General features: G+C 41.0%; 1 protein-coding gene across 4 annotated transcripts in view; it reads right to left on the bottom strand.

Annotated features, from left to right (window-relative positions):
- The window catches only part of palm2akap2 (PALM2 and AKAP2 fusion), a 46,014-nt gene extending 33,956 nt beyond the window's left edge, over nt 1-12,058 (bottom strand). For 2 of the 4 annotated variants that reach the window (XM_023808300.2, XM_023808301.2), the window contains exons 1-3: nt 11,843-12,053; nt 8,686-8,766; nt 7,581-7,708 (exon numbers count right to left, since the gene is read on the bottom strand). In XM_023808300.2, the coding sequence (XP_023664068.2) occupies nt 7,581-7,708; nt 8,686-8,766; nt 11,843-11,887 (254 nt within the window). In that variant the 5' untranslated portion in view covers nt 11,888-12,053. Of the gene's footprint in view, nt 1-5,481; nt 5,752-7,580; nt 7,709-8,685; nt 8,767-11,842 lie in introns of those variants that run through there. The other 2 variants (XM_023808303.2, XM_072714250.1) reach the window with 2 other exon arrangements.
- Between the last annotated feature and the right edge of the window lie 12,556 nt (nt 12,059-24,614).

The raw sequence follows: 24,614 nt of genomic DNA, 5'->3' as shown, positions 1-24,614 counted from the left end.
CGATCAGCCACAACATGAAAACCACCTGCCTAATATTGTGTAGGTCCCCCTCGTGCTGCCAAAACAGCTCTGACACACACCCGACTGTCCACATCATGTAACAGAGAACACAACTCATCAGACCAGGCCACCTACTTCCATTGCTCCATGGTCCAGTTCTGACGCTCACTCGCCCATTGTAGGCCTTTTTCACCGTAGGCAGGGTCAGCGTGGGGACTCTGACCGGTCTATGGCTATGCAGCCCCATACACAGCAGGCTGCGATGCACTGTATGTTCTGACACCTTTCTATGACAGCCCGCATTAACTTTTTCAGCAATTTGCACTACACTTTCCTGTGGGATTGCACCAGACTTCTCAAAGTCACTCAGAGCTAAAGCTTGATCATTTTTCCTGCTTCCAGCACATCAACTTCAGGAACTGACTGGTCACTTGTCTAATATATACTGGCACACATTTGATGAGATAACTTTATTCAATTCACCTGCCTGTGGTTTTAACATTATGGTTAATCGGGTGTGAGTAGCTTTCTCAACACAGCTGTGATGAGTTTATATATAGTAGTCACATAATAGAAATATGTGTTCTTCATGTGTATGACATGAAGCAAACTAACCCCCATATTAGAAATGCTGTAATCAAGAAATACTGGACAAATTAATAACTGGACACAACAATTCCCAACACACACAGCTTGCAAACTACATTACTGCTTCCCATAGCCGTTTTACCCAAAGGCATGCGAGCAACGGAAATGAAATGGTTTGTTTGTCTTTGTGCCTTCCACGAGTGAAACACATTTATATAATATCAAACCCCCCCCCCCCCTATACTTCTCATGTAGCAAAAAGTTGCCCAAAAATCTGTTTGTATTATTCCTAAACACTATGTCGAATCAGGAAACTCATCACTGGGGAACCAGAAGGTCTCTTCCCTTCCTCATTTCCTGACATTGTTTTGATTATTAACATTCCACAAATAACAATGGGCTGAATAAAATTTGCCTATACAACTACGATTATGATTCATCCATGTTACATATTGTATAGGACTAAACAAACACTGACATTGAATAGTATTAAGTGATTTTAAAAAGTTATATCATCAATCAATTTATTTTTGAAAGAAAAGATGAAATTATTTAACCACTGTACAGATCTTACAAAACCATCTTCACAGTTTGAAAAATGACATTGTATTGAGTATCTGCTGATTTCACTGAGAATTTAATGACAATAGGGCTGCATGGTGTCTCAGTGAGTAGCGATCGGTGTCAGTTTGCATGTCCTGCCAATGAGTTTCCTTTGGAGGCTTCAGCTTCCTGTCACAGCACAAAGACGTGCAGCTGGCATCCTTACGATGCCCACATTGTGTGCAGGTGCTGTACATGAGATCTCATGCACTGTCCTTCTGTCCATTGTCCTTTCCTATATGACGCCTGGGATAGACCCCTTACAAGCCCATATTGCACAGATGAATGCAGTAACACTAATTTATCCATCCATCCATCCATCCATCTTCTATAGCTATTTAACCTATGCAGGGTCACAGAGGTCCAGGGCACCAGCTCATCACAGGGCACACACACACACACACACACACACACACACAGGTTTGTAATTATATCTTTGTGGGGACTCTCCATTCCATTCCTATGTGGAAAATGGGGGAAACCCATCCCTAACCTTAACCATAAGTAACCAAGCAAAATATGAGACTTTTGGCATTTTTACTTTTTTGATTGCATTCACAGATCTTTGTGGGGATCTGAAAAATGGTCCCCACAATGTCAAAACAATGATGTAATATAAACCTAATCTCACACACATACACAAACAAACACACACACAGGTACTGGGAAGTATTACGAAACTTATTTTGTATATTTTTATAACAATATGAAAAAAATATTATGGTATCAAAAATACTGGCAAATTGTAGACCAGGAAGATTCTAGTCTATTGGGTTAAAATTTGAGATAAAGAAATAACAGGAGTGCATGAGAAATTTAGTATTTTCATATCTTAAATATATCAAATTCAACATTATTCTTCACATGCTCTAAGTACACAGCACTGCTAAAATGGAATTTTGGAAGCGAAGTGAGCAGAAACATTTCCATACTGCCATCTAGTGGTATAACCCTTAAGCATACAGAATATCTACCACATGCAGACTTGGTTTTGTTGTTAGGTGACATCACTGTAACAATCAAATCATTTAGTCCCTGTTTATTATTATATGGGCAGAGTGGTGGCTCTGAGGCTAGGGATCTATGCCAGTAACTGGAAGGCTGTTGGTTCAAACCCAGTGAATGCCCAGGGTGATTCTACTCCGTTGGGCCCTTGAGAAAGACCCTTAACCTGCAATTGCATCATCCTGGGTATGATGTTAATCTACATCCAGCCCTATAAGGAGGTCCTCCAACTTACAGGGAATAATTGGGGGGTTGGTGGCAGAATTGGCACTCCAGCCACTGGAAAAAAACTCACACTGGTCCATTCGGACTATTGTGGCGCTGAGGTATCACCCGCCACATGCCTGCACTCAGGTTCTCATCCCTGAGGTGGTTTGTCATGTGGTGAGTGCGGCAATGCACTGTAATCAATCAATCAATCAATCTATTGACTGAAGCTTGGTACTGCAGTCAACATAAACAAATAGCAAAGAATGCTTTAAAATACAAAACACTCAAACAAACAAGCTAGAGAGTGAATTACAAACCAGCGTTGAGAATCTTCATCTGTGATTAAAGACTGCACAAATTATGCATGTGGATTTTTTAAATACAAAAATATTTAAAATCATTTAATTCTCAAAATTGGTTGACATCCTCAGTCAGCAGGGGGCACCATACTAATATTACATCTATTTTCCTCAAGCGAGTTATCCAACATTGGGTGGTAGCAAGTCTAGATGCTATCTCCGGAAGTTCATGGTACAATCTGGCCAGGATACCTGATTCCCACAGGGTGCACATACACAAAGCTGTTTAGAAGCAACAATGTATTCAATGATTTTATTTTTTTTTTAATTGGAAAAAATTTCTAACAAGCTGGCAATATATAACAGCCATAGCTGTCATGTTAAGTTTCATGGTGTCACATGACCCACGGATTGTCTACTTTCTAGCATGTTAGCTGGGAACCCAGCAGTAAAGAGTATGCCACACCCAAGCAAAAACAAAGAAGTTGGGGTCAAAGTAGGTCCTCGACTTACAAAGCCCACACAGAGATCAATGCCATACCATCAAGACCAAAGACAAAACTCACAAGAAGCAGAAAACAAACCAAATCCCAGAGTCTTCAGGAGTGTAAACATCAAGAAAAGGGCCATGACCACAAACCTCACAGGCTAGGTTAGGTGAGGTTAGTTTAGCTTAGGTAGGTAAGTAAGCAGACAACCCCAAGACATTTTCAGTCATTTTGCAAGGTGACACTTAACTGCACACTTAACCAGATAAAGGTACAGACACTAATCAATAACTATGCAATTAAATAACAGACAGGTGAACTGGAATATATGAGTGTGATTTTGCCCCCAGTCCAAGACAGGGTTTGTGTAAGGTTATTTATTATAGGTTTCATGTAGTTACAAGCCATATCCTAAACCTTAATTTCAGTAATCTAACAATTCTGAGAATTTTAAATGTATAGTTATAAAACTACATTCAATGATTTTCTAATTATATTTAGCAGGTTTTTTTAAATTTTTTTTCTTAAGGTTCTGAAATGGATATGGATTGTCTCATTAGTGTTATGTTTGAAGTCCATCTCCAAGTCCTTTAAATGGGTGAAATTTTGGATTGCTTATTCTATAAAAAAAAATGTAACCAAAGCATATCATTTTAAGTCACTTGCATTATACGCATCTCACTTCTCTTTACTGTTCCCAGACCTGTAAGCCATGCCTCATATGGAGGTTGTGTCAGTTAATATTTTTTTTAGGTGTGTACTTCAGGTTATGCCATCTTGAGAATATTGAAGAGGGGGGTGTTCCACACAGCAAGATTTTTTGCTTAGCCGTATAACTAGTCGGATTTAAAGTAATCTGAGCTAAATGGGCATTATCTTTATTCACTAACATTTAGCCCAGATGAAAATCCGCTTAGTTATCCCGCAAAGCAAGAAATCCTGCTTCACGGAACAACCCCAGTTGCCAAAGCAACAAGAGTTCATTCCACAAATGATTACATATTTGGGCATGTATAGAGGTCATGTTTGTGTGACATATATAAATGTTGTATACTTTGTATACAACATCCATCCATCTTCGATACCCGCTTCTCTGGAAATCTAAATAAAATAAATACACCCTAAGACAGTAATATAAATAGCTTCTGGCTTTTCACAGTCAAATTTCCTGCAGCTGTTTGACACATAACAGACAGAAGTTACTAATAATTTAAGGGTAATATGGGGTAATATAGATAACGGAAGCTGTAAATATTATCATTGGTTTTGGAACGTTTTCATGCGCTTCTGCATTGTTAGCAATTTCCCAAATTGAGGCTAGTATTTATTCACTTATCTACTTGATTTATTTTAAAACAGCTGCTAGGTTAGGGATATCAGACTATCTTTAAAATTGCTGAAGAAAATTCCTTCCTCATGTCCCAACGACGCATTCGTGACAAGCTTAGTAAACCCTTTCAATCATTTTCAGAAGTACTTCTTCACATCTACAGCAATCCGTGGCGTTCTACCAATATCCTTCACAGTAAAGGAGCTTCATTTTTATTGCATCCTTTAACTTCTATCGTAAGGTTATATAATATATTTTTTTCAGTTTCTTATTTCTGTACCTGCGTTGCAAACTGGGATCCTTTTCCCTTTTTCATTTTGCCTGCACAGGACACACGTTTTTCTAATTTCCCTTCTATAATTAAATCCGTGCTTTAATATGCTCATGGATAGTACTTAGCTGGTATTAATACTGCATTTTTGTGACAATGTAGGCGATTATTACACAGAAAGGAGCAGACTACTCACGGCACTTTATCGTTGGTAGACGGCCATTTAAAAACTACCGGTTTCAAATAATCGCATTTTTTTTTGTGAACAAGGAATAACACAATTTCATTTAAATGAACACGAAGCAACATAAAAACGCAAATTAAGCGGACGTATAAAATCAACCTAATACGCGAATACAGCTGCTGCCTCAGCATATCAGATACAGCAGACTAGGTGATAAATTCAATTCACCATTCCAGCTGCAAAATTAAATGCACGTGTAAATACTACTGTGCATACTGTGATCTTGTGGTGCGGCTTTGTAACATAAAACAAAAGAAGTCTACAGACGGGAATATTGCTTATTAATAGATTCAGGTGCACAAAATGATTGTAGTTTTATTTCATCAGCACTTTCCATATATCCCCAATTCACCGGGAAGCCCCCTTTTAATGCCCACGGCTTCATGTAATGGAAAAAAAAAATCCCCACGGCATACAGTACATAGCATATAAAACAGACTTACAGATTCGGTCGGTTTTAGGCAGGATCCGAGACTGTAGAGCCAGCAGCGTTTCCCGGAAAACATGCATCATTTTATCGTCCCCCGTTTTCCTGGAAGCTTTTAGGGTGCAACCATCAGATCCCAGTTTTAAAGATACAACGAAGACAACACCGGACTAAAGGCGAATTTAAATCCGCTGCATTTTTCTTTCTGAAAGCGAGAAATTTGTAGTCACGATCTTTTATTCTAGTCACTCCACTGACCAAAATTTTCTAGACTATAGGGCTATTATGGGCAAATGATTGCATAGTAAGGACTGCCACGTACGTTATCCCATGCCTGCTCTCCATAGCGTTGCAAATTATTTCTTCTCTATTTCAAGATTTAAATAATTCAATTCATCGACTAAATCCGTTATGTGTGAGTTGATCTTGTAATACAGTATTAGGTATGTATAATGCTTAATTAATCGCAACAGCATTATACAGTATGCGTGTAGTACGTTTTATTTTTGTTACCCTTTATTCAGTCTGTTCCCCCTTCTCAATGACTATAATTTAGGAATAGTTTACCACTACTTAGTTTATAAGTAGGCCGTGGGAAAGATTTCACTACCCAGGAATCTGGGTGAATGGTCCAAAATGATGTCACTGCGCCTTTTTTGGAAGCGTCTCTGAGCCTCTTTGCAATACAGACACCCGTTATTTAAGATAACACTACTTAACGCTCCACAGTTAGTGCAGTTATCGCAGCCAATGTGGGAAGGCTAAACAGAGAGCTGTCTATCTTTGTACAACAGCTATCCTAAATATAGGCTAATTTATGATGGCATTCAAATATTAGTATAATTTGATAACAAGCAGCCATAAAACGCACACTGCTATTCGCTATTGCTGTTACTACCGTTTCACTTTTACTACTACAGTAGTAGGAATCCTGTAGCTGGTATAGCGATTCTGTGCTAGTTTAAATAAAGTACAGTATATGTTGTTTTACAGGCATTGAGTTAGCATCTTTCACAAGTTATGACTCTATTGCTCATGCAGAATGTGCAGATAGGATGTGCAGAGTGAGTGACTGATGGCAACACACACTGCTTGGACTGCAAGGCTGTCTCATTCCATAGCACTGACATTACAGAAGAAGTTAGAATGTCTGCACCACCGCAAGCAGGTGCCGTACATCCATAGGTGACATATGTGTTCAGACTTCATGCCATGTCAGGATGTCTTCCAGATCAATGAAGACATTAAACTCAAAAAGACGTTGATGTTCCATCACAGGGGACTTAATTAAAGACTCGAGCTTCACATTATAGGCATACTTAAAGCATTTCTTCTTTCTTTTGCAGAATATTACTTACTGACAGGTCAGAATAATGTTGTCTATGCACTGGGCTACAAATTCATCACTGCAGGCCGGTTAGACTGCTGAAACTACCAGAGCATTATGCATGTAAAACCTTCTCTGGATAGATCAGACCCCTAAGCAAACCTTTCTCATGAACAAATGTGTTATATATGATATTTCAAGTAGTCACTTATTGTAATACTGTAATGTAAAACTAAAATGACACTGTAATAATAAACTATAAAGTTAACCGCTGTCAGCCTCTTGTGCAACACACATAATGTTGTTATGTTCAGGTTATGTGCTCAGGAACCGAGGGGATGAGCACTGAATTGTTTCTGCCACAACATCCCGCCCCCAATAAACCATTATGCACTCGATTTATTACACTAAAACTGAGATGCAAGTACCAGCAGTAAAGAGTAAAAATCGTTTTCTCACAACTATGAATTAAGTCGATTGAATCCAAAACATTTTTACACAAAAGGGGGTGTTAAAAAAAAACCTCTCTTCACTTAACAGAACAATGCAGTGTGGTGTGACCTTTATAAAATGGAAAGAAGACCTTGATTGTAGCATTTGCTGAAAACTTTAAATTTAGAAAAACTGAAGTGGTATAATCCAACATCACTGAAATGTGTTCTTTACTTATGGTCTACAGTGTGCGTTATATATTGACAAACATTATAACAAATATGAGCCATATTACACAATATCTAACAAGTAATGGACACACACACACACACACACACACACATATGTATACTAACCTGTGAATGCCCTCCTCTAGTTCCTTCACTTCTTCCTCATCCTTTTCTATCTGTCTTCGCCGCTCTTCTTCCTCTTCTGTTGCTGCTGATGTCCCCTGAAGAAGCCATCGTTCTCGTTTTGCTTTGGACTTGGGGAGAGTATAAAAACAATCTGAATCAGAGCCCTCGTCGTGTCTGTGGTGCCTCGATGGCTGTTTCTGAACTGTGTTACGCTCTTTGACTTGGGGGACACAGACAAAGCTTTATTGCTTTCGTTTTCTCATATAACTATTTGTTTTTGCAATTAAGTTACTGCATGTACAGTGTTTTCTTTGCAAATATCATAGAGTACAAGAAAACAAGTGATTTGGTGATAGTGGAATTATATTATATATCTGAAATCTGGCAGTCTCCTATCTACTTTACCTAAGCACAAACAAAAAAAACATACTGTAAAAGAAGCATAAAGAAAACATCGCAAATGAAATCCTGCTTCTTCGGATGACTAAACGTTAAGGCACAGAATTAAATTTTTATGTGCTTCAGTAACACTCTTGAAGTTTCCTTTTGCGTCACATTTTCAAAGAACTTTTTTTTTGCTTTATTTAGGATGAGAGCCAAGGATTGCTCTGGGGTCAAGCGATCACTGTTACAAATGAGGTTTCCGATGAGAATAAGGCCTTTGCGCAGTTAATACTAACAGTAAAGCAAACATCACATATCCTGCTATTTGTCTTGCTTTTTGTGCCTAAAACTGCCACTTTCTGAACATTCTTCCTCATTATATATGAATAAAATCCACAACATAGAACATCATCTGAATGTATTATAGTTCTGTTTTCCTATTAGTTTAAATAGTCAAGCAACTGTTTACTGTTGCAAATAATTTATTGTACCAACCAACCAATGTTTTCTTCTGTCTGCCTGAATTCCACTTGCCCAAAGAGAAATTAATTACATCCCAACAAGACTATAGTATAAGAGAATGGAGAAAAATGTTGAAATGAATTAAAACTTTTGTGGTCCTGAAGGTGGCTCAGAGTGAAAAGTATCATGAACTCAAAATTAATATTCTCAATGGTGACAGGACTGTAAAGTATACTGGTAAGTGTCGTTTACATATTACCTTGAGGTGCTGTTGTCGTAATATTAAATCCTCTAATTTTCGTCTTTTCTCTTCGATTTCTGCTTGTCTTTTTCGTTTTAACTGCAAATATTGAAAGAGAAATTGTTATCTCTCATGTTTGTCTGAAGTAGTCTTCAGTTGTGAACATAAATGCATCTTTATAAAATGGCACAGCCAAATGTACTCCAGTCAGAATTGAATTTCCTGTACACCAGGGGTGCCCAACTCCAGTCCTGGGGGGCCGGAGCCCTGCACATTTTTGGGTTTCCCCTCATTAAACACACCTGATTCAACTCCTTGTGCTAATTACCACATAGCTGTAGAGCTGAATCATTTATGGTGGAACAGGGAAAGAACTAAGCTACACAGGGCACCGGCCCCCCAGGACTGGAGTTGGGCACCCCTGCTTTAGACTATAAGTAACTGGCAGGTACACAGTCAGTGCATTCTTCAAAAATGGATAGTGTTAGAGAAATGAAAATCTCATTGACTAATTTAATATCATAACCATTTAATAACATAAAACTACAATCATATATTATCAGTGCATAGCTGACATCAGAATTATAGAATGTATGTGGATCTCTGAAAAGTATGAAGAATATCTTTGTTATGCTGATGTTGAGAATAGAGAGAGCTTGCAGACACATTACAGCAGTAGAATTTCATAATGGCCTGAAATAATCTGGTGGAATATTGACTCATTCGCTCTGATTCTCAATATCAGCACATAGACAAAACCGACACGCTTTTAGGTAACAGGACTTTGGTGGCGGCAGAAGTAACTCCAACAAAGAAACATATATATTTGAAGACAGTCTGCAAGACAAAGGCTGCTTCCGTGGGGAATTTGGGGGAAATAACTGACTTAGAGTTAAAATAAAAAATAGGAATTCAAAAAACTCAAGTTCAGATGTTGAAGAAGGTGATGAAACATGTAAAGGAGAGTTCCCAGATCAAACAACACCAGTAAACATCCAGAACCATCATACAGGTATTGCATGTTTAGTACATATTTAGAAAGGAGGTGAAATCTGCTTTAAGAATTAGATGCTGTTGGACTTGGAAGCCTCAGCTTCGCTTGCCAGTTCCTCTAACATGGCTACATAGAAACCTGTAATTTTGGGAGGGGAAAAAAAAATCAATGGAACATTTAAAAATACAGTTATGGTACCTTCAGTTCAGATCTCTTTTTATTAAAATGAGGTGTTTCCTGCTTCTTTCATCATGAGAAGCCACCTAAAGTTCGCCGCAGCAAGACTGACAAAAACTGTACAGAATTTCGATAGGAGAACTGCAGAGGGAAGAGCCAAAAGGGGAGAGGTGCTATTGTTCATTAGCCGGTTGTATTAGCATCACAAACACAGTGCATTGTAAGGATGTGAGTTCTGCGTGTGTTTAATATATTAAAATAAGTTTAAATGCAAGCTTCCTCTCACCCACCAGACGTTCTCCTAAAACCCCACCGCCCCAAACGGGTAGAGATAGCCAAGACAGCTGATGCTAAAATTAGCTGCAAGTAAAGTTCCCTCCCTAGATCGAGACATATGGGGCTTGAGAGGAGAAGGGGAGGAGCCGCATGGAAGAAGAGGACTGAGGAATTGAAAACATCTGTGTAAATATCTCAGACTACTTCAAGCAGGCATCTAAGAGCTGAGCATGGGTGCCCGCCACTCAGCCCTCTGCAAGTAGCAACCCATGGAGCTTTTCAGTTGTTTCACTGGCAAAGATTGCCATATTAAAATAACAGTGCAGTTGTCAGAATTTTAAAGTGGACAGTTCTTGGAAGTGCTTACTCAACTGAGAAATGTAAATGCAGGCCGGCATGAATTTGCAGTGGAACAAACAAGAAATTCTAGCACACTCATATTAGCATAGTAGCATGCGTGATAAAATGCCTGTGATGTAACGTTATAAATATTGGCCTAGACAGATTAAACAATTTTAGAAGTGCATTCTGCATGTGCTTCACACATTTAACATATTAAATGTGGCGCTTTTATGATGTTATGACGTTACCATGACAATAACAAAGCATTTAATTTAAAAATAACTGGCTCTTAAAACTTGAAAGTACATTTACCGTATTTAATTTGGGAACGTTAAATTCATAGTTTATGTGGCATATTTGTTATATAATGGTGGCATCTCATAAATGTAGTTATCGGAATGATACTTTTTTTGCTTCTGTTTACAGTATAGTTGTAATACTAATAAACCCTGGAAACTGAGACAGTTTTGCCGATATCTGAATTCCGAAACTACACTTTCAATGATTTAAAACAAAAAAATAAAATAGATGAAAGATAAATAATTAAAACTCAAAAGTCAGAGAAACTATTCAACTCCTGGAGGCACACTTTATTAAAAGTGAAGGAAAAGTAGGTGATTTATTCGATTTTACATTCCATAAAATAGCTTCAAGTTTCAAGCTCACTATAAGTCAACATAACTTAGACCTTTAATGACCTCTGGTCTGTGGAAAAAACACAGAAACATAGTAGATGACTATCCTGCTTTCCATCCATCAATAATTGCTTATTCTTAGCTAGAACAAGATTCCCATTAGTACACAACCTATTCATTTAGGGATTTCATGATCAAAGTTATCATGCTGCCCAGAATTCACCCAACGCCAGCCCTAGGGGCTGGAATATATAAAATAAACTACAGAATGAATTTGCAAAACATCTAAAAAAAAAAACCATTTCCTTAATAAACATCTTTATTTTTCATGAACAGACATTTACTTGTCTAGTTTATGTATATGTAGTATAATTGAAATATGTACATTTTCTATAGTTATTTTCTATGGCTAATGTTGCCAAAATAGTTCTTGATTTGCTACCCCGCGCTACTGTGCATAATGCATGATTAACTGGTGCCAAAGTTCATTTTATTGCCACATTCCCTAGTTCGTAACTGTTTGTTCCATGTAAATTCTTAGAATATATGAAAATAGTTTTTGCCACAAGGAACATGTTAATATTTTTACACAAAACTGTCTTTCAGCCATAAAGCCCCTACTGAACATAGAGTGCCGTGTTGTCTACATCAACCATTACATCCATCAGAGTCATGCTCAAGAACCACTGACCGGAGCTACTCCTAGAGAGCCAAAAAGCCTAATGGAAAAGCCAGGAAAGCCACAACTTACTGCAAGGGCTTGGAGCCTCTCCTTCTGTAAATCAGTCTCAGACATCCTGAAAACAAAAGAGCAGAACGGTTTCTCTCAGTGAAATAGGACTCAGGCACGAGCTGCAGGCTTGCTGTGTTTGGACAGAGGAAGGTGATAGAGCAAGCAAAGAGTGCAGTGAGTCACACAGCTGAACGCTGGTCATGTGCGGTAATCCAATCACTGAGGCACTCTGTGTTGGGAAAAGGATTTTTCATTCGCTGGCTGTCTGCCAGCAGCACCGCCCGCGATATTGCAGCTTGAATTCCTCTCTCTCTCTCGCTCTCTTTCTCTCTCTCCCTCCTTCTCTCTCCTTCTCTCCCTCCCTCCCTCGTCCAGTCGCTGGCCATGTATGTACAGAGAACAGTGCCTGTGTCTAGGGGTAGACTGTGATGCTGACATTCTTCACCTTTAGGCTCTGACAGATAAGTCAAGTAGAAATTCCTCCTGGAAAACCAACAAGAACCCAGTACATGTGCAGCTACACGGGAATAAGGAAAAACACTCGAAAAAGCTTTTGCTTGTCCACTGTAATGCTAAAGCAAGGCCACTATTTCAGCTCCTCTGCCAGAGAAACAATATGTTACAATATTCATCTAGATGATTACATTTAAATTTGACACGCATGTTAAGTGCTACATTTTCACCTGATGACAAAAATGTCCATAATATTAACAACAGCAACTTTCAGTTAAACATTCAGTTAAAACACAATGTAACTTCTGTATCTATCATGCACTAGAATACTACAATTTTTTTCCTTTTGAATATCGGTAATAAAGGCTGCAATAACTGGAGGAGAATTATACAGATTAATTTAAAATTAGCTCTAGGCTTGCAGCAAACCCTGCATTACATTTATTATACACTTAACACTGGGAAAATGGACAGATGGATCAATGGATAGAATTACCACCTATTAACAGTATTGCTTAATTACTAGGGAACATCAAGTTATTTACTGAATGGGGTTGCCTTGGAAAACATGACGTGGAATTTGTATCCCCAGGCATGTCTAACCAAGCACTGAGGAAACCGATTCTGGTGCGGGGAAATAGCAGCAAAGTGGAATGGAGTTTATGCGTTTCAGTGCATGGCCTTGTGTCCAAACCCCTTCTGTGCAGCGAAACAAAAACTCCTTACATGGTGAAAAGGCTGCACTAGCAGACAGAAGAGCTATGCTGCTTTGCACTGAAAATCTCAAGAGAATGCCTAAGAATTCCTCGCTCAAGTTAATAGCACTGCTTTAGTGCCAGAAAGTAAACAAAAAATATGATACATCAAACTAAAAATAATCTACAGTCACCATGTTTCGAATTGAACTTAGTTTGGGAACAAATGTGCTTTAGTTCATAGGCTTCAGCCCTGCCTTTTTGTGGGACACAAAATAAGTTAACTTTTCTGTTTACCTGAAAGACGTACAAAGTATTGCTTTTGTTATTCCATTGCTTAACACAGATGAAATTACCTGCTATCTCACACAGTATTCTATTCTACCCTGCTATATGTAGAGCACTGTCCTGGGAACACTTTGTTATGCATGAATGGACCCAGCATCTTTGGAAACTTGTCTGACGTACATTTCTCATGGGACCTGTTTTTTCCCCACGCAGAATGCTGACTGCTAGATTCACGAAGAGTCCTTTTCTTCAAACTGTCCTCATTGTACGTCTGAATTACTGCAATATTTCTTGTACCTGCGCTAGATGTGACTTGTAACCTCAAATGTATTACATGTTCTCACTGGCTTACTGCATATCTATTACTTATTTATTATTAATTATTTGTATGCTGTAAGCTTTGCTGGGTATGGATGAATGAGTAAGCATCCTAACGTACTTGTGCATAGAAATAAAACATCTTGAATCTAATGTATTGTTCCAGTAAAAGTAACTGCCCTATTTACTACCTACAGCTGAGGCATCAACACACATTGTCACTATAGAATAGTTATACTTTATTAATCCCTGAGGGGGGGGGGGGGGGGGGGTCACAGTGCAGCGCATAAGGGTCTAGTTCAAAAGGCCCATAGGCATTTGAGTATTTTGTCGGGGCTCGAACCAGTGGCCCCCCAATCAGAGACACAGAGGTTTAGCTCACTGAATCACATAACACCCCCTAGAGCTGATCCATCTTCATTCTTCACTGACATAATTTGTGTGTTTCACGGTGTGAGTTTGAAATATTTATCTATTTTGTAGATTAGTGGTTCAAGAGGAAACTGCACATATCATGGTCTGGGGAATATTAGACTATTAGTACTCTATGTTAGACTATATTAGTACTCGATACTCATAGTTGTCCTGCTGAATGCTGAAGAAATGGGCAGGGGCACCGATCTCAGTGATTTTGATAGTAGTCAAATCATTATGGCCAGACGACTGGGTTGGAGCAGTTCAGAAGCAGCACGGCTTGTGGGGTACTCTCAGTCAGCCATGGTGAGTACCTTGTACTCTCAGTCAGCCATGGTGAGTACCTTGTACTCTCAGTCAGCCATGGTGAGTACTTTGTACTCTCAGTCAGCCATGGTGAGTACTTTGTACTCTCAGTCAGCCATGGTGAGTACCTTGTACTCTCAGTCAGCCATGGTGAGTACCTTGTACTCTCAGTCAGCCATGGTGAGTACTTTGTACTCTCAGTCAGCCATGGTGAGTACTTTGTACTCTCAGTCAGCCATGGTGAGTACCTTGTACTCTCAGTCAGCCATGGTGAGTACCTTGTACTCTCAGTCAGCAATGGTGAGTACCTTCTGAGAGAGGTCTGAGGAGGGAATAACCACAAACCGCAGACAGGATGCTGGGCAGCCAAAGCTCATCGATATGAGATGTGAACAATCCTGTGAGGTACAAACCAACAGAAGGGCTACTGTGGCACAAATGGCAGATAATCTTACTGATGGTCATGGGAGTAACATGTCACTACACACAGTACATCAAGTCCTGCTGCATACGTGTTCCACTGTGTCTACAAATAGGTGGTCACCATACCCACCATCAGACAGTCATTAAAAAAAATCTTCCATTTTAATCAGAATGTCACTGATGTTGCATCATATCTGTGACACCAGTGACTAATATTATACAACAAATGTGTACTTCTTTTGTGGAATGAAGGTTAAAATGTGCAGTAATTTTTTGTCATAACAGCTAAAATGCACAGAAAAGAAATATGCATTTGCGTTATTACCATCACAGTATATCGCTTTATATAGTTCCTTCATCAGTGTTTTTAAATTTGTGAATAGTACAAATAAAATAGTGGCATCATTGAGTGCCAAAAAGCAAGCAACTGTACTCATACTCGGCCTGAAGAAAATGGTATCTGTGCATTTCTAATTTTTATGAAAGAATCATATTAAAGGTGAGTAAAACTAGTGTGTAGTTCCACTGATTTTTTTTAAGTTCAGTAACACCTACCCCCCCTTAATTTACTTCACAAAAAATAACTGTACACGAAGGGCAGATTCGGGTAAGGTGGGCAGGTTCTATTCAGGGATAAACCAGACTCATAGTCAACAGCCCAATTCCAAGCCAGAAAAACCCAAAACAGGATCCGAATCATAATCCAAGCTGTAGTCGAGGGGTGAACGAAGGTCAGCCAACAAGCATTGGTCAGCAGGAGAGCAAGACGGAACCAGTGATTGGTAAGCAGGCGGAGGTTGGGTGATGTTCGTAGTCAGGTAAGTAGGGCTGGACGGGTCAGAAGACTGGCAGACAGAATAGAGAAACAGGAAGCACTCGAATTCAGATAAACCTGGAACATCTTGCGTCTGGCCGGAGTATCAGACGGACAGAAATAGATAAAACAACATGAAAAGACAGATTTCAGCTGGGAGGAGGCATAGTCCTTAAACAAGTAACACCGGCAAGGGAAACCACAGACAGGATGAGGATGGGACTCTGTAATCAGAAGGCTTAGACAGACCGGGATTCCCTCAGAGGTGTGGCCATTGTGATGGGGATTACCTGTGATGTCACACAGGGATCCCTGGGACTGAATCCAGATAGTATCCCTGCTCCCGAAGACTGCAGGCGATCCAGATTCCCGGGCTGATCGCGGCGAAAAGCCAAGATGAGAGAGGGGTCCAAGATGTGCCTAACCGGTACCCACGAACATTCTTCGGGATTGTACCCCTCCCAGTCCACCAGGTATTGCATCCCCTGGCCCCTGCAACGAACATCCAACAAATGATGGACCTCGTTGATGAGTCTAGGTGGCAAGGGAGGCAGAGCAGGAGAGGCCAGCAGACTATCCGCATGAGGTTTTAGAAGGGAAACATGAAATACAGGTTGAATCCAGTGCATGGTGGCCGGGAACTTAAGGCGTATTGCAGAAAGACAGACAATTTTAGATTTAGAGAGTGGCCCTACAAAGCGAGGAGCCAACTTACGTGACTGAATGCGTAAGGGGAGGTCTCTTGTGTTCAGCCAGACCTTCTGGCCCACCCATAGAGGAGGTGCCCGGTAGCGACACTGATTTACATACTTCTCCATTCTAGCCCGTGAGTGTAACAAGGCCTCTCAGGGCAACCTCTAGGTCCGGAAGCAACAATATAGGAAACATTGGACAGACGGGACGGCCACCGCCTCCTCCAGGGACAGGAACAATGGCGTCTGGTACCACGAACAACACTGGAAGTCCTGTGGATGACACTGGTAGCAAGTAGAGGGCGTATTTAGCCCAAAGACGGTAGATATTCCAAGTCACTGCCTTACATAGCCCTTTTATATTTATCTTTAATTCAGTTTGTTAAACTTTATTGCATAGTCTCAAGACAAAATCAGGGTACATTTCACAACATGTTATGCAGTTGTAACTGTGTAGGTGACAAATAAAGAATCTTGAATATAGATGGTGATTGGGAGGCCAGCAACTGCAGCATTCTCTCCAGATCCTGCTTTACCTTCTCAGTCTGTCCACTGGACTGGGGATGGAACCCTGACGAGAGGCTGGCCGCGGTATTGATTACCTTGCAGATCTCCTGCCAGAATTGGGAGATAAACTGTGGTCCCCTATTGGAGACAATATCAACAGGCAGTCCATGTCGAACACATGCTTGAGTAACAGCTGTGCAGTCTCTTTAGCAGAGGGCAATTTGGAAGTAGGGACAGAATGGGCAGCTTTAGAAAATAGGTCTGCAATGCAGAGGACCCACAAGAACCCACGAGAGGGGGGAAGACCTGTTACGAAATCCAATGCCATATGAGATCAAGGGCGACTCAGAATGGGCAGGGGTTGTAGGAGACCTGCCGGTGCTTGAGATAGGGTGTTGTTCTGGGCACAGATAGCATAATCAGCCACAAAGCTGCAAATGTCACGGAGCTTTGAGGGCCACCAGAGCTCAAGTGTATTGTAATCCCGGGAGACAGGCTAAAGGGGTGAGTGCCCCCACTGGAGAGTCAGGAACGAATCAGGAAAAAAAACAGGAGCGAATAATCTACTGTATTAGGTGGGCAACCATCTGGGACCTGCACAAAATGCTGGACTGCCCAAACAGCCTCCTCTATCCCCCAAGAGACCACTCCCACAAAACAACTGGTCAGCAATATAGGTCTGGAATCCTCTGGACCTTTCTCGTCCCTGAACTGATGTGACAGGGCATCGGGCTTCAGGATCTTGCAGCCAAGTCTGTAGGAGGGTTGACAATGAATTTGTGTAAATAAACAAGGACCATCTTGCTTGATCAGCATTGAGCCGACACATGTAACGAAGATACTTCAGATTCTTGTAGTCAGTTAGGATCAAAACGGGCTCCTAGGTGCCCTCAAGTCAATGCCTCCACTCTTCCAAAGCTAGCTGCACCGCTAATAGTTCCTGATTTCCTGTGTCATAATTTCTTTCCACAGGAGTGAACTTATGGGAGAAATTAGCACAGGGGTATAATTTGCCGTCGGCCGAGAAACATTGGGATTAGGACGGCCCCTGTGCCAGTCCCTGATATATCTACCTCTACCACAAATTGCTTAGAGATGACAGGTATCTAGAGGGTGGGGGTCAAAGTGAAACACTCACGGAGGAGGAGAAAGGCTTTATGACCTGCTTCTGTCCATTGGAAATGGACCTTAGTGGAGGTGAGAGCAGTAAGAGGGGTTGCTAATGAGCTGTATCCTTGAATAAACACTTGTAGAAGTTGGTGAACCAGATAAACTGTTGTAGCTCCTTCCATGTCTGTGGCTGTGGCCATTCAGCAGCAGCCAACACCTTCTCTGAATCCATCTGGACAGACCCTTCTGTAATTTTAAAGCACAGGAAAGAGACTGTTAGCTTATGGAACTAATATTTTTCTGGTTTGACATAGAGTTTATTTGATAGGAGATGCTGAAGAACCTTCTAGATGTGAAGCATGTGTTCCTCCTCACTCCAACAAAAAAAAAATCAACATGTCATCTAGATAAACAAAAACAAACTTATCTAGTATGTCCTGGGGGATATCATTGATTGGACTCTGGAATACAGCCAAAGCACAAGTTAACCCAAAGGGCATTAGCAAGTATTCTTAGTGACCAGTGGGCGTGTTGAAGGCAGACTTCCACCTATCTCCTCTCTGATCCAAACTAGATGGCAAATGTTGCAGAGATCCAGTTTGGTACAGACTCTGACTCTCTGAAACAGGTCTAGGATGGTGGATAAAAGGACCAGGGGGGTAATGGTTTTTTACCGTGATTTTGTTCAGACCCCTGTAATCAGTGCATGGCCAGAGGGATCTATCCTTCTTCTCAACAAAGAAGAACCCTGCCCCCACAGGAGAAGAAGATAATAAAATAAGTCTTGATGAAAGGGCCCCAATTACGTACTCCTCCATAGTCTTCTTCTCTGGGGATGAGATAGAGTGGAGGTGCCTCTGTGGAGGAGTTGTTCCTAGTAGCAGGTATATAGCACAGTCACTGTATGACTTTGTGGCAGACGGGACAAAGCTCGGGATTTACTAAATATCTGTTTCAAGTCTAAGTGTGGGACTGATGTCAGGCCAGGGAAATCCTCTTCCTTCTCCGGAGCCTCGGGTGGAAGCGCCACACGCTGCCAGGGTCCGCGCCGGTCCAGCCAGACCTTTGTGTCTCCTCCCTGTTTGGGCAGCAGGTGTTGCTGGCCATCCTGTCCTGCTCCCCGTTCCCCAGACTATAGCATAGGTTGGTGGTTTGACTGTGTGTTACTCTCCTGTTATGGGTTTGACTGAAAACCAACCTCATCTGTTTATTTATATCGATTTGGTTTTCTGTCCCCTGTGTTTTGTTAAGTTTTTCATCTTAGTCTTCTTGTCCTTGTGTTCTTTTCTGGTTTTGCACCTTCGTGTTTTGGTGTCTTGTGAATATTTAAAAAACTACTAAACTAAACGATTAAGTCAAATTTTAATTATGTGGTTCCCACATGTCTTTCTTACAGGAATTTGACATAATTTGATGGAATCTAACACGTTTTCACAAAGAAGGTAAATGATGCATCTTGGCAGCTCTGTGTACTATGCCTGTTCAAAATGGCTAAAATGTGGCTAGCAATATTTCTGTTTTTCTAAATACATTACTACTTATGGCTAACAAAATTTTTTTCACAATGTGTGCCAAACCTATTCAAAACCTTTCCAAAATTCTTTATCTTTAATGCAGAATACAGAAGTGTTTCAATACAATATACTCAACCCGGTCTCACGAATCCTATTGTGTTTTTCATGATCTGATAACGCTTTCGATAACGTGTGACACGACCTTGTAAAACAGCGCTTGGATTTTACTTCTGTTGCATGAATTGCAAATTTTGCATTACCGTTTGCTTTTTCGCTTTCGCGAACGAACACTGACTTCCACATTTCAAATGAAAAGGCAAAGTCCATTTGCAATTGCATTTCCCATGTCTTACAAGGGAAATCCCGGACATTTTTCAAAAGGAATTGCGAATGCAATTTGCAATTCCTTTTGAAAAATGTCTGGGATTTCCCTCCATACACTCACTCATTCATGCAAAAGCGTTATCAGATCATGAAAAACACAATAGGATTCTGGGGATGCATGACTTTCCCGTCCCTTAGTCACCAGTTAGCGCTCATAGTGGCGGTGTTAGGCACTGCCCATTAAAACACATAGGGAGGGGAAACGTTGCCCCAGCACGTAAAAAAAGCCAAAAACGTGATCACAGCACGTTTAAATAGATTTTATGTCGTGATGGCTGCACGAAAATTCGTGAGACCGGGTTGATATACTATAAAATACTATATAATACAGCATATGACATATGGGTATGCTCATTATTAAATCATGGAATACAGAATTATAAAAAAATAAAAAAAACAAAGGAGAAAAGAATAATATGCAATAACTGGAAACATACGCTCTGTGTACAAAAGTGTCTTCTTCCATTGAATCAATGGTAGGGATGTGTATTGGCATCACTGAAGCCAATGTGACACACATCTCGATGCATTGCCACCAATCCCATACATTAAAGGCAGATACCCCTATTGTGATGTATGGCGATTTGACACAATTTGATTCAATACAATGCGACTCGATGTGATAGAATGCAATACATTACCGGACACGACTGTGTGAGACTTGACCAAGAAACTTGAAAAGAACTGGCCACTGACAGCAGTGGAGAACTGGAGATCACAGAGCGCACCTGAGAGACAGTTTAAGGAGGGGGAGTCAAGTTTCAAGTTTTTATTGTCATGCGCATTTGTGATTACAATGAAATTCTTGTGCCAGAGAGGTCATCCGTTACAGTAGACGGTGCAATACAACATAAAGTTCATGAGAGCAAGCCCAACATTCGTGTGAACATGAAACCACATACCATCAAACAATGCACAATACAATATACAACAATATACAACATACAAACAGTAGACCTACAGTGAGGCAACCGATATTTAACCAATTATGTTTGACATGCACAATGTGCACACTGTGTGTGTGTGTGTGTGTGTGTGTGTAAGTGGTGCAGGTACAGATGCTCCTATAGCAGGGCTCTTCAAATCACGGTCCTCAAGGTCCAAGAACTGCTGATTTTCCAGCCTTCTTTTACCTGTGAACCAGATGTAAAGCCTCTGGCCAATCAGAATCAGTAATTATTAAACTAACTACGTGGGACAACTGAAAACATGGCCTGGATTCGGAATCGAGGTCCAGCTTTGAAAAGTCTCATCTTATAGCATCTCCCTGAAGGCAGTAATTCAAAGAGGCTGTGAGTGTTTGATGCAGGATACACACTGCCCTCTTCTGGCAGTGTGGAGTAAATTCCATGGCGTTCCTCGAGCTTGGTTCCAAATGACCTTCAGTGTAGTCCTGGTAATTCTTTGCAGTCTGGTCAAGATACCAAACCACACCGTGATGCAGCCTGTTAGGATGCTCTCAATTGTGCAGCGGTTGAAATTCATGATGATCCTGACTCCTACTCTAAAGCTCTTTCCCCTCCTTAGGAAGTATAACCTTTGCTGTACTTTCTTGAGGATGCTGGTGGTGTTCAGAGTCGACGTGAGGGAGTCCAAGAGCTGGACACCCAGGAATCTTGCGCTGTTGACCATCTTGACAAGGGATGTTAACAAGGGAGTAGTGGGGAAAGGGTGGCCTTGTTTCTCCTGTAATTGATGACGATCTCCATGCTCTTGTCGACATTCAGGGTGAGGTTGTTCTTGTTGCCCCATACAGTCAGGTCCTATACTTCACTCCTGCAAGCCCTCTTGTCGTCGCCGCTGATAAGGCCAATGAGTGTGGAATCGTCAGCTAATTTTATTATGCTGTTGTCTCTTAGTTGCGCGGTACAGTGAATCCGCTATAGAGCAGGGGGCTAAGGCAGCAGCATTATAGCACACCAATTTTGAGTATCTGGCGGATGAGCATCTGATCCCAGTTCTCACCGTCTGGGGCCGGCTGGAGAAGTCATCTAACACTCAGGGGCAGATTGAGCCGCACAGAACCTGAGTTTAATCAATCCAAATATAAAATAATTGGTCACATTTCTAAATAATAAAGGCACAAGACCTCTGCTACTAGTTATATATTAATAAATCAGATTTTATCAATGCAAAGATGTTACAAACAATTCATCCCAAATTCTATCCAGTGATCAGGGCAGTTACATCCTGAATTCTTATGCCGGTGCACCGATGTGAGTTGGTGAATCTTACTATCCTTTGTCAACAGAGTCAGCAGCGGATGCCTCGCTTTCTTCCCTCCCCGCTTTCTTCCCTTCCCTTATGCACCAACCCTGACTTCCTCATCAGAGACGAAGGACAAGTTCTATGATGACATCAGCTCTGCCATCAGAGGAATCCCTGAAAACGAACCTCTGTTCATCCTAGATGACTTTAATGCCAGAGTCGATGCTGATTACAACTCTTGGCCTTCTTGCTTGCGTCATTTTGGAATCAATGAGAACGGGCAACACCGACTGGAACTCTGCTGCCATCATGGTCTCTGTGTCACCAACACATTCTTCAACACAAAGTTCCAGCATCGTGTCTCCTGGAGACATCCTCCATCCAAGTACTGGCACGAACTTGACTTTTTTTGCCCAATGTTATGCTGACACACAGCTATCAGAGTGCTGACTGTGACGCTGATCACTCCCTGGTGCGCAGTAAGATGAAACTGCAAACAAAGACAACGTTCCACATAAAATATAAGGGCAGGCCCTGCATCGATGCCAGCATGACCCACAAACAGGGAAAAGTGGAGGATTTTGTGGGTCCTGGGAGAAGATCTCCCCAGTCTGTCCAATGCAAAAGCCAGCAGAAGGTGGGATGTCATCAGGGACTTCAGGGATGTTGTCTACAATGCTGCCATGTCCACCTTTGGCAAGAAGACCAACAAGTCACCAGTGCGGGGAAGCAATAAAAAAGGCCAATAGGATGTTGGGTTACATCTCCAGGTGTGTGGAGTTTAAGCCAAGGGAGGTAATGCTAAGATTATACAATTCCTTGGTGAGACCTCACCTAGAATATTGTGTGCAGGTTTGGTCACCATATCTTAAAAAGGACATTGCGGCCTTAGAAAAGGTGCAGCGTAGGGCCACAAGAATGATTCCTGGTCTTAGAGGAATGTCATACGAGGAAAGGTTAGTTGAGCTAAATCTGTTCAGCCTCAAGCAAAGGAGACTGAGGGGGGACATGATCCAGGTCTATAAGATTCTAACAGGTTTGGATGCTGTTCAACCGAATAGTTACTTTAGCATTAGTTCAAACGCAAGAACTCGTGGCCAATAGGTGGAAATTAGCGGGAGAACATTTCAAACTGGATTTAAGGAAGCACTTCTTTACACAGCGTGTAGTCAGAGTATGGAATAGTCTTCCTGATAACGTAGTGCAAGCTGAATCCTTGGGTTCCTTTAAATCAGGGCTAGATAAGATGTTAACAACTCTGAGCTATTAGTGAAGTTCTCCCCAAGCGAGCTGGATGGGCCGAATGGCCTCCTCTCGTTTGTATAGTTCTTATGTATGTTCTTAAGTCAGCAGAGTGGTTTGAGGCCCATTCTGAAGCAATATTACGTTATGTCAAGCAGAAGAGACATGCACTTGTTGCATATAAGGCCTGCTCCAGTAAACAAAACCTGCACATCCTCCATGCCACTTGCAGAAATGTTCAGTGGAGCATTAGGTCGATGCCCCAAAAACGATTGGCTCCAACTCTGTTCTCACTTACAGGTTGCTGCTGATGCAGGCAACATCAGGATGATATATGCAGGAGCCAGCCAGGCTCTGGGACTAACACAGAGGAAAACCTCCCCTCTGAAATTTGCCACAGGTGAGATCTGGGATTGGACACAACAGATGGCGCACTGGGTTGAACATGAACTGTATTTAAGAAAGAATACTGTCACTCAAGACATTCTGAATGTCATGAAGTGTCTGCCTGTGCTAGAGGAGCTCGAGAGAGAACTGAACTTTGATTAACTCAGCAAGGCCCTGGATTTTCTAGTCCCTGGCAAAGTACCTGGGGAAGATGGCATCCCTGCTGATTTGAGTCTGAGTTTGCAACCACGAATAGGCCTTCGTACATTTTTTGTTTCACCTGAATTGATTTGTATAGAAAATAACCGTGTACAATTGTCAAAAAGCGGAAACTTCGACCAACATGAAATCACCAATAAACGACTTCTATTCATTCAACGTTTTATAAAATGCATATCACGTTTAAAAATTTCCAGCTTTACGGTTTCAGGACAGAACAGCCACTCTGTTATGAACATTATGGTTTTTTGAGTGTTATTAGTGTTAATAACAGCAGCTAACAACACAATAGCGCAAACAAAAGGGCTGCATACACCCAAGTAGTTCTTGCTTGTGAATTCTTTGGCGTGGGAAAAGGCGGTTCTAGTGTTATTAGGAGGGTAATAAGCGTTACCTGCAAGATCGCTATTTAATTTTTTGCTGCAATTGTTTTCATTATTACTTTATTTAACTTGACACATAACATCTTTAAATTCTCATCCTTGCATTAGAATATAGACCAGTAAATCTGATGGTATCTCATGCTGCATCATATGTTTTAAAATTACTATACACTGAATATTGAACGGAAGCTTGACATTAAAAAATTAAATCGCAAATCAAATCGTAATCGCAATTTCTGTCAGAAAAATCGCAATTCGATATTTTCCCCAAATCGTGCAGCCCTAGTGCCACCAGATATGAGAGACACCAGCAGTCAAACTGTATATAATAACTATCCTAGCATCTCACTCCTTAGTACTGTCAGGAAGCTCTTCACTCAGGTTGCCCTGAAGATGCTCCAAGTACTAGCAGAGAAAGTCTACCCAGAATCAC

The sequence above is a fragment of the Paramormyrops kingsleyae genome, chromosome 7, assembly GCF_048594095.1.
Source record: "Paramormyrops kingsleyae isolate MSU_618 chromosome 7, PKINGS_0.4, whole genome shotgun sequence".
NCBI classification, from domain to species: Eukaryota; Metazoa; Chordata; class Actinopteri; order Osteoglossiformes; family Mormyridae; genus Paramormyrops; species Paramormyrops kingsleyae.
Note: the sequence above shows the minus strand (reverse complement) of the source record. Positions and strands in the feature narration are given on the sequence as shown.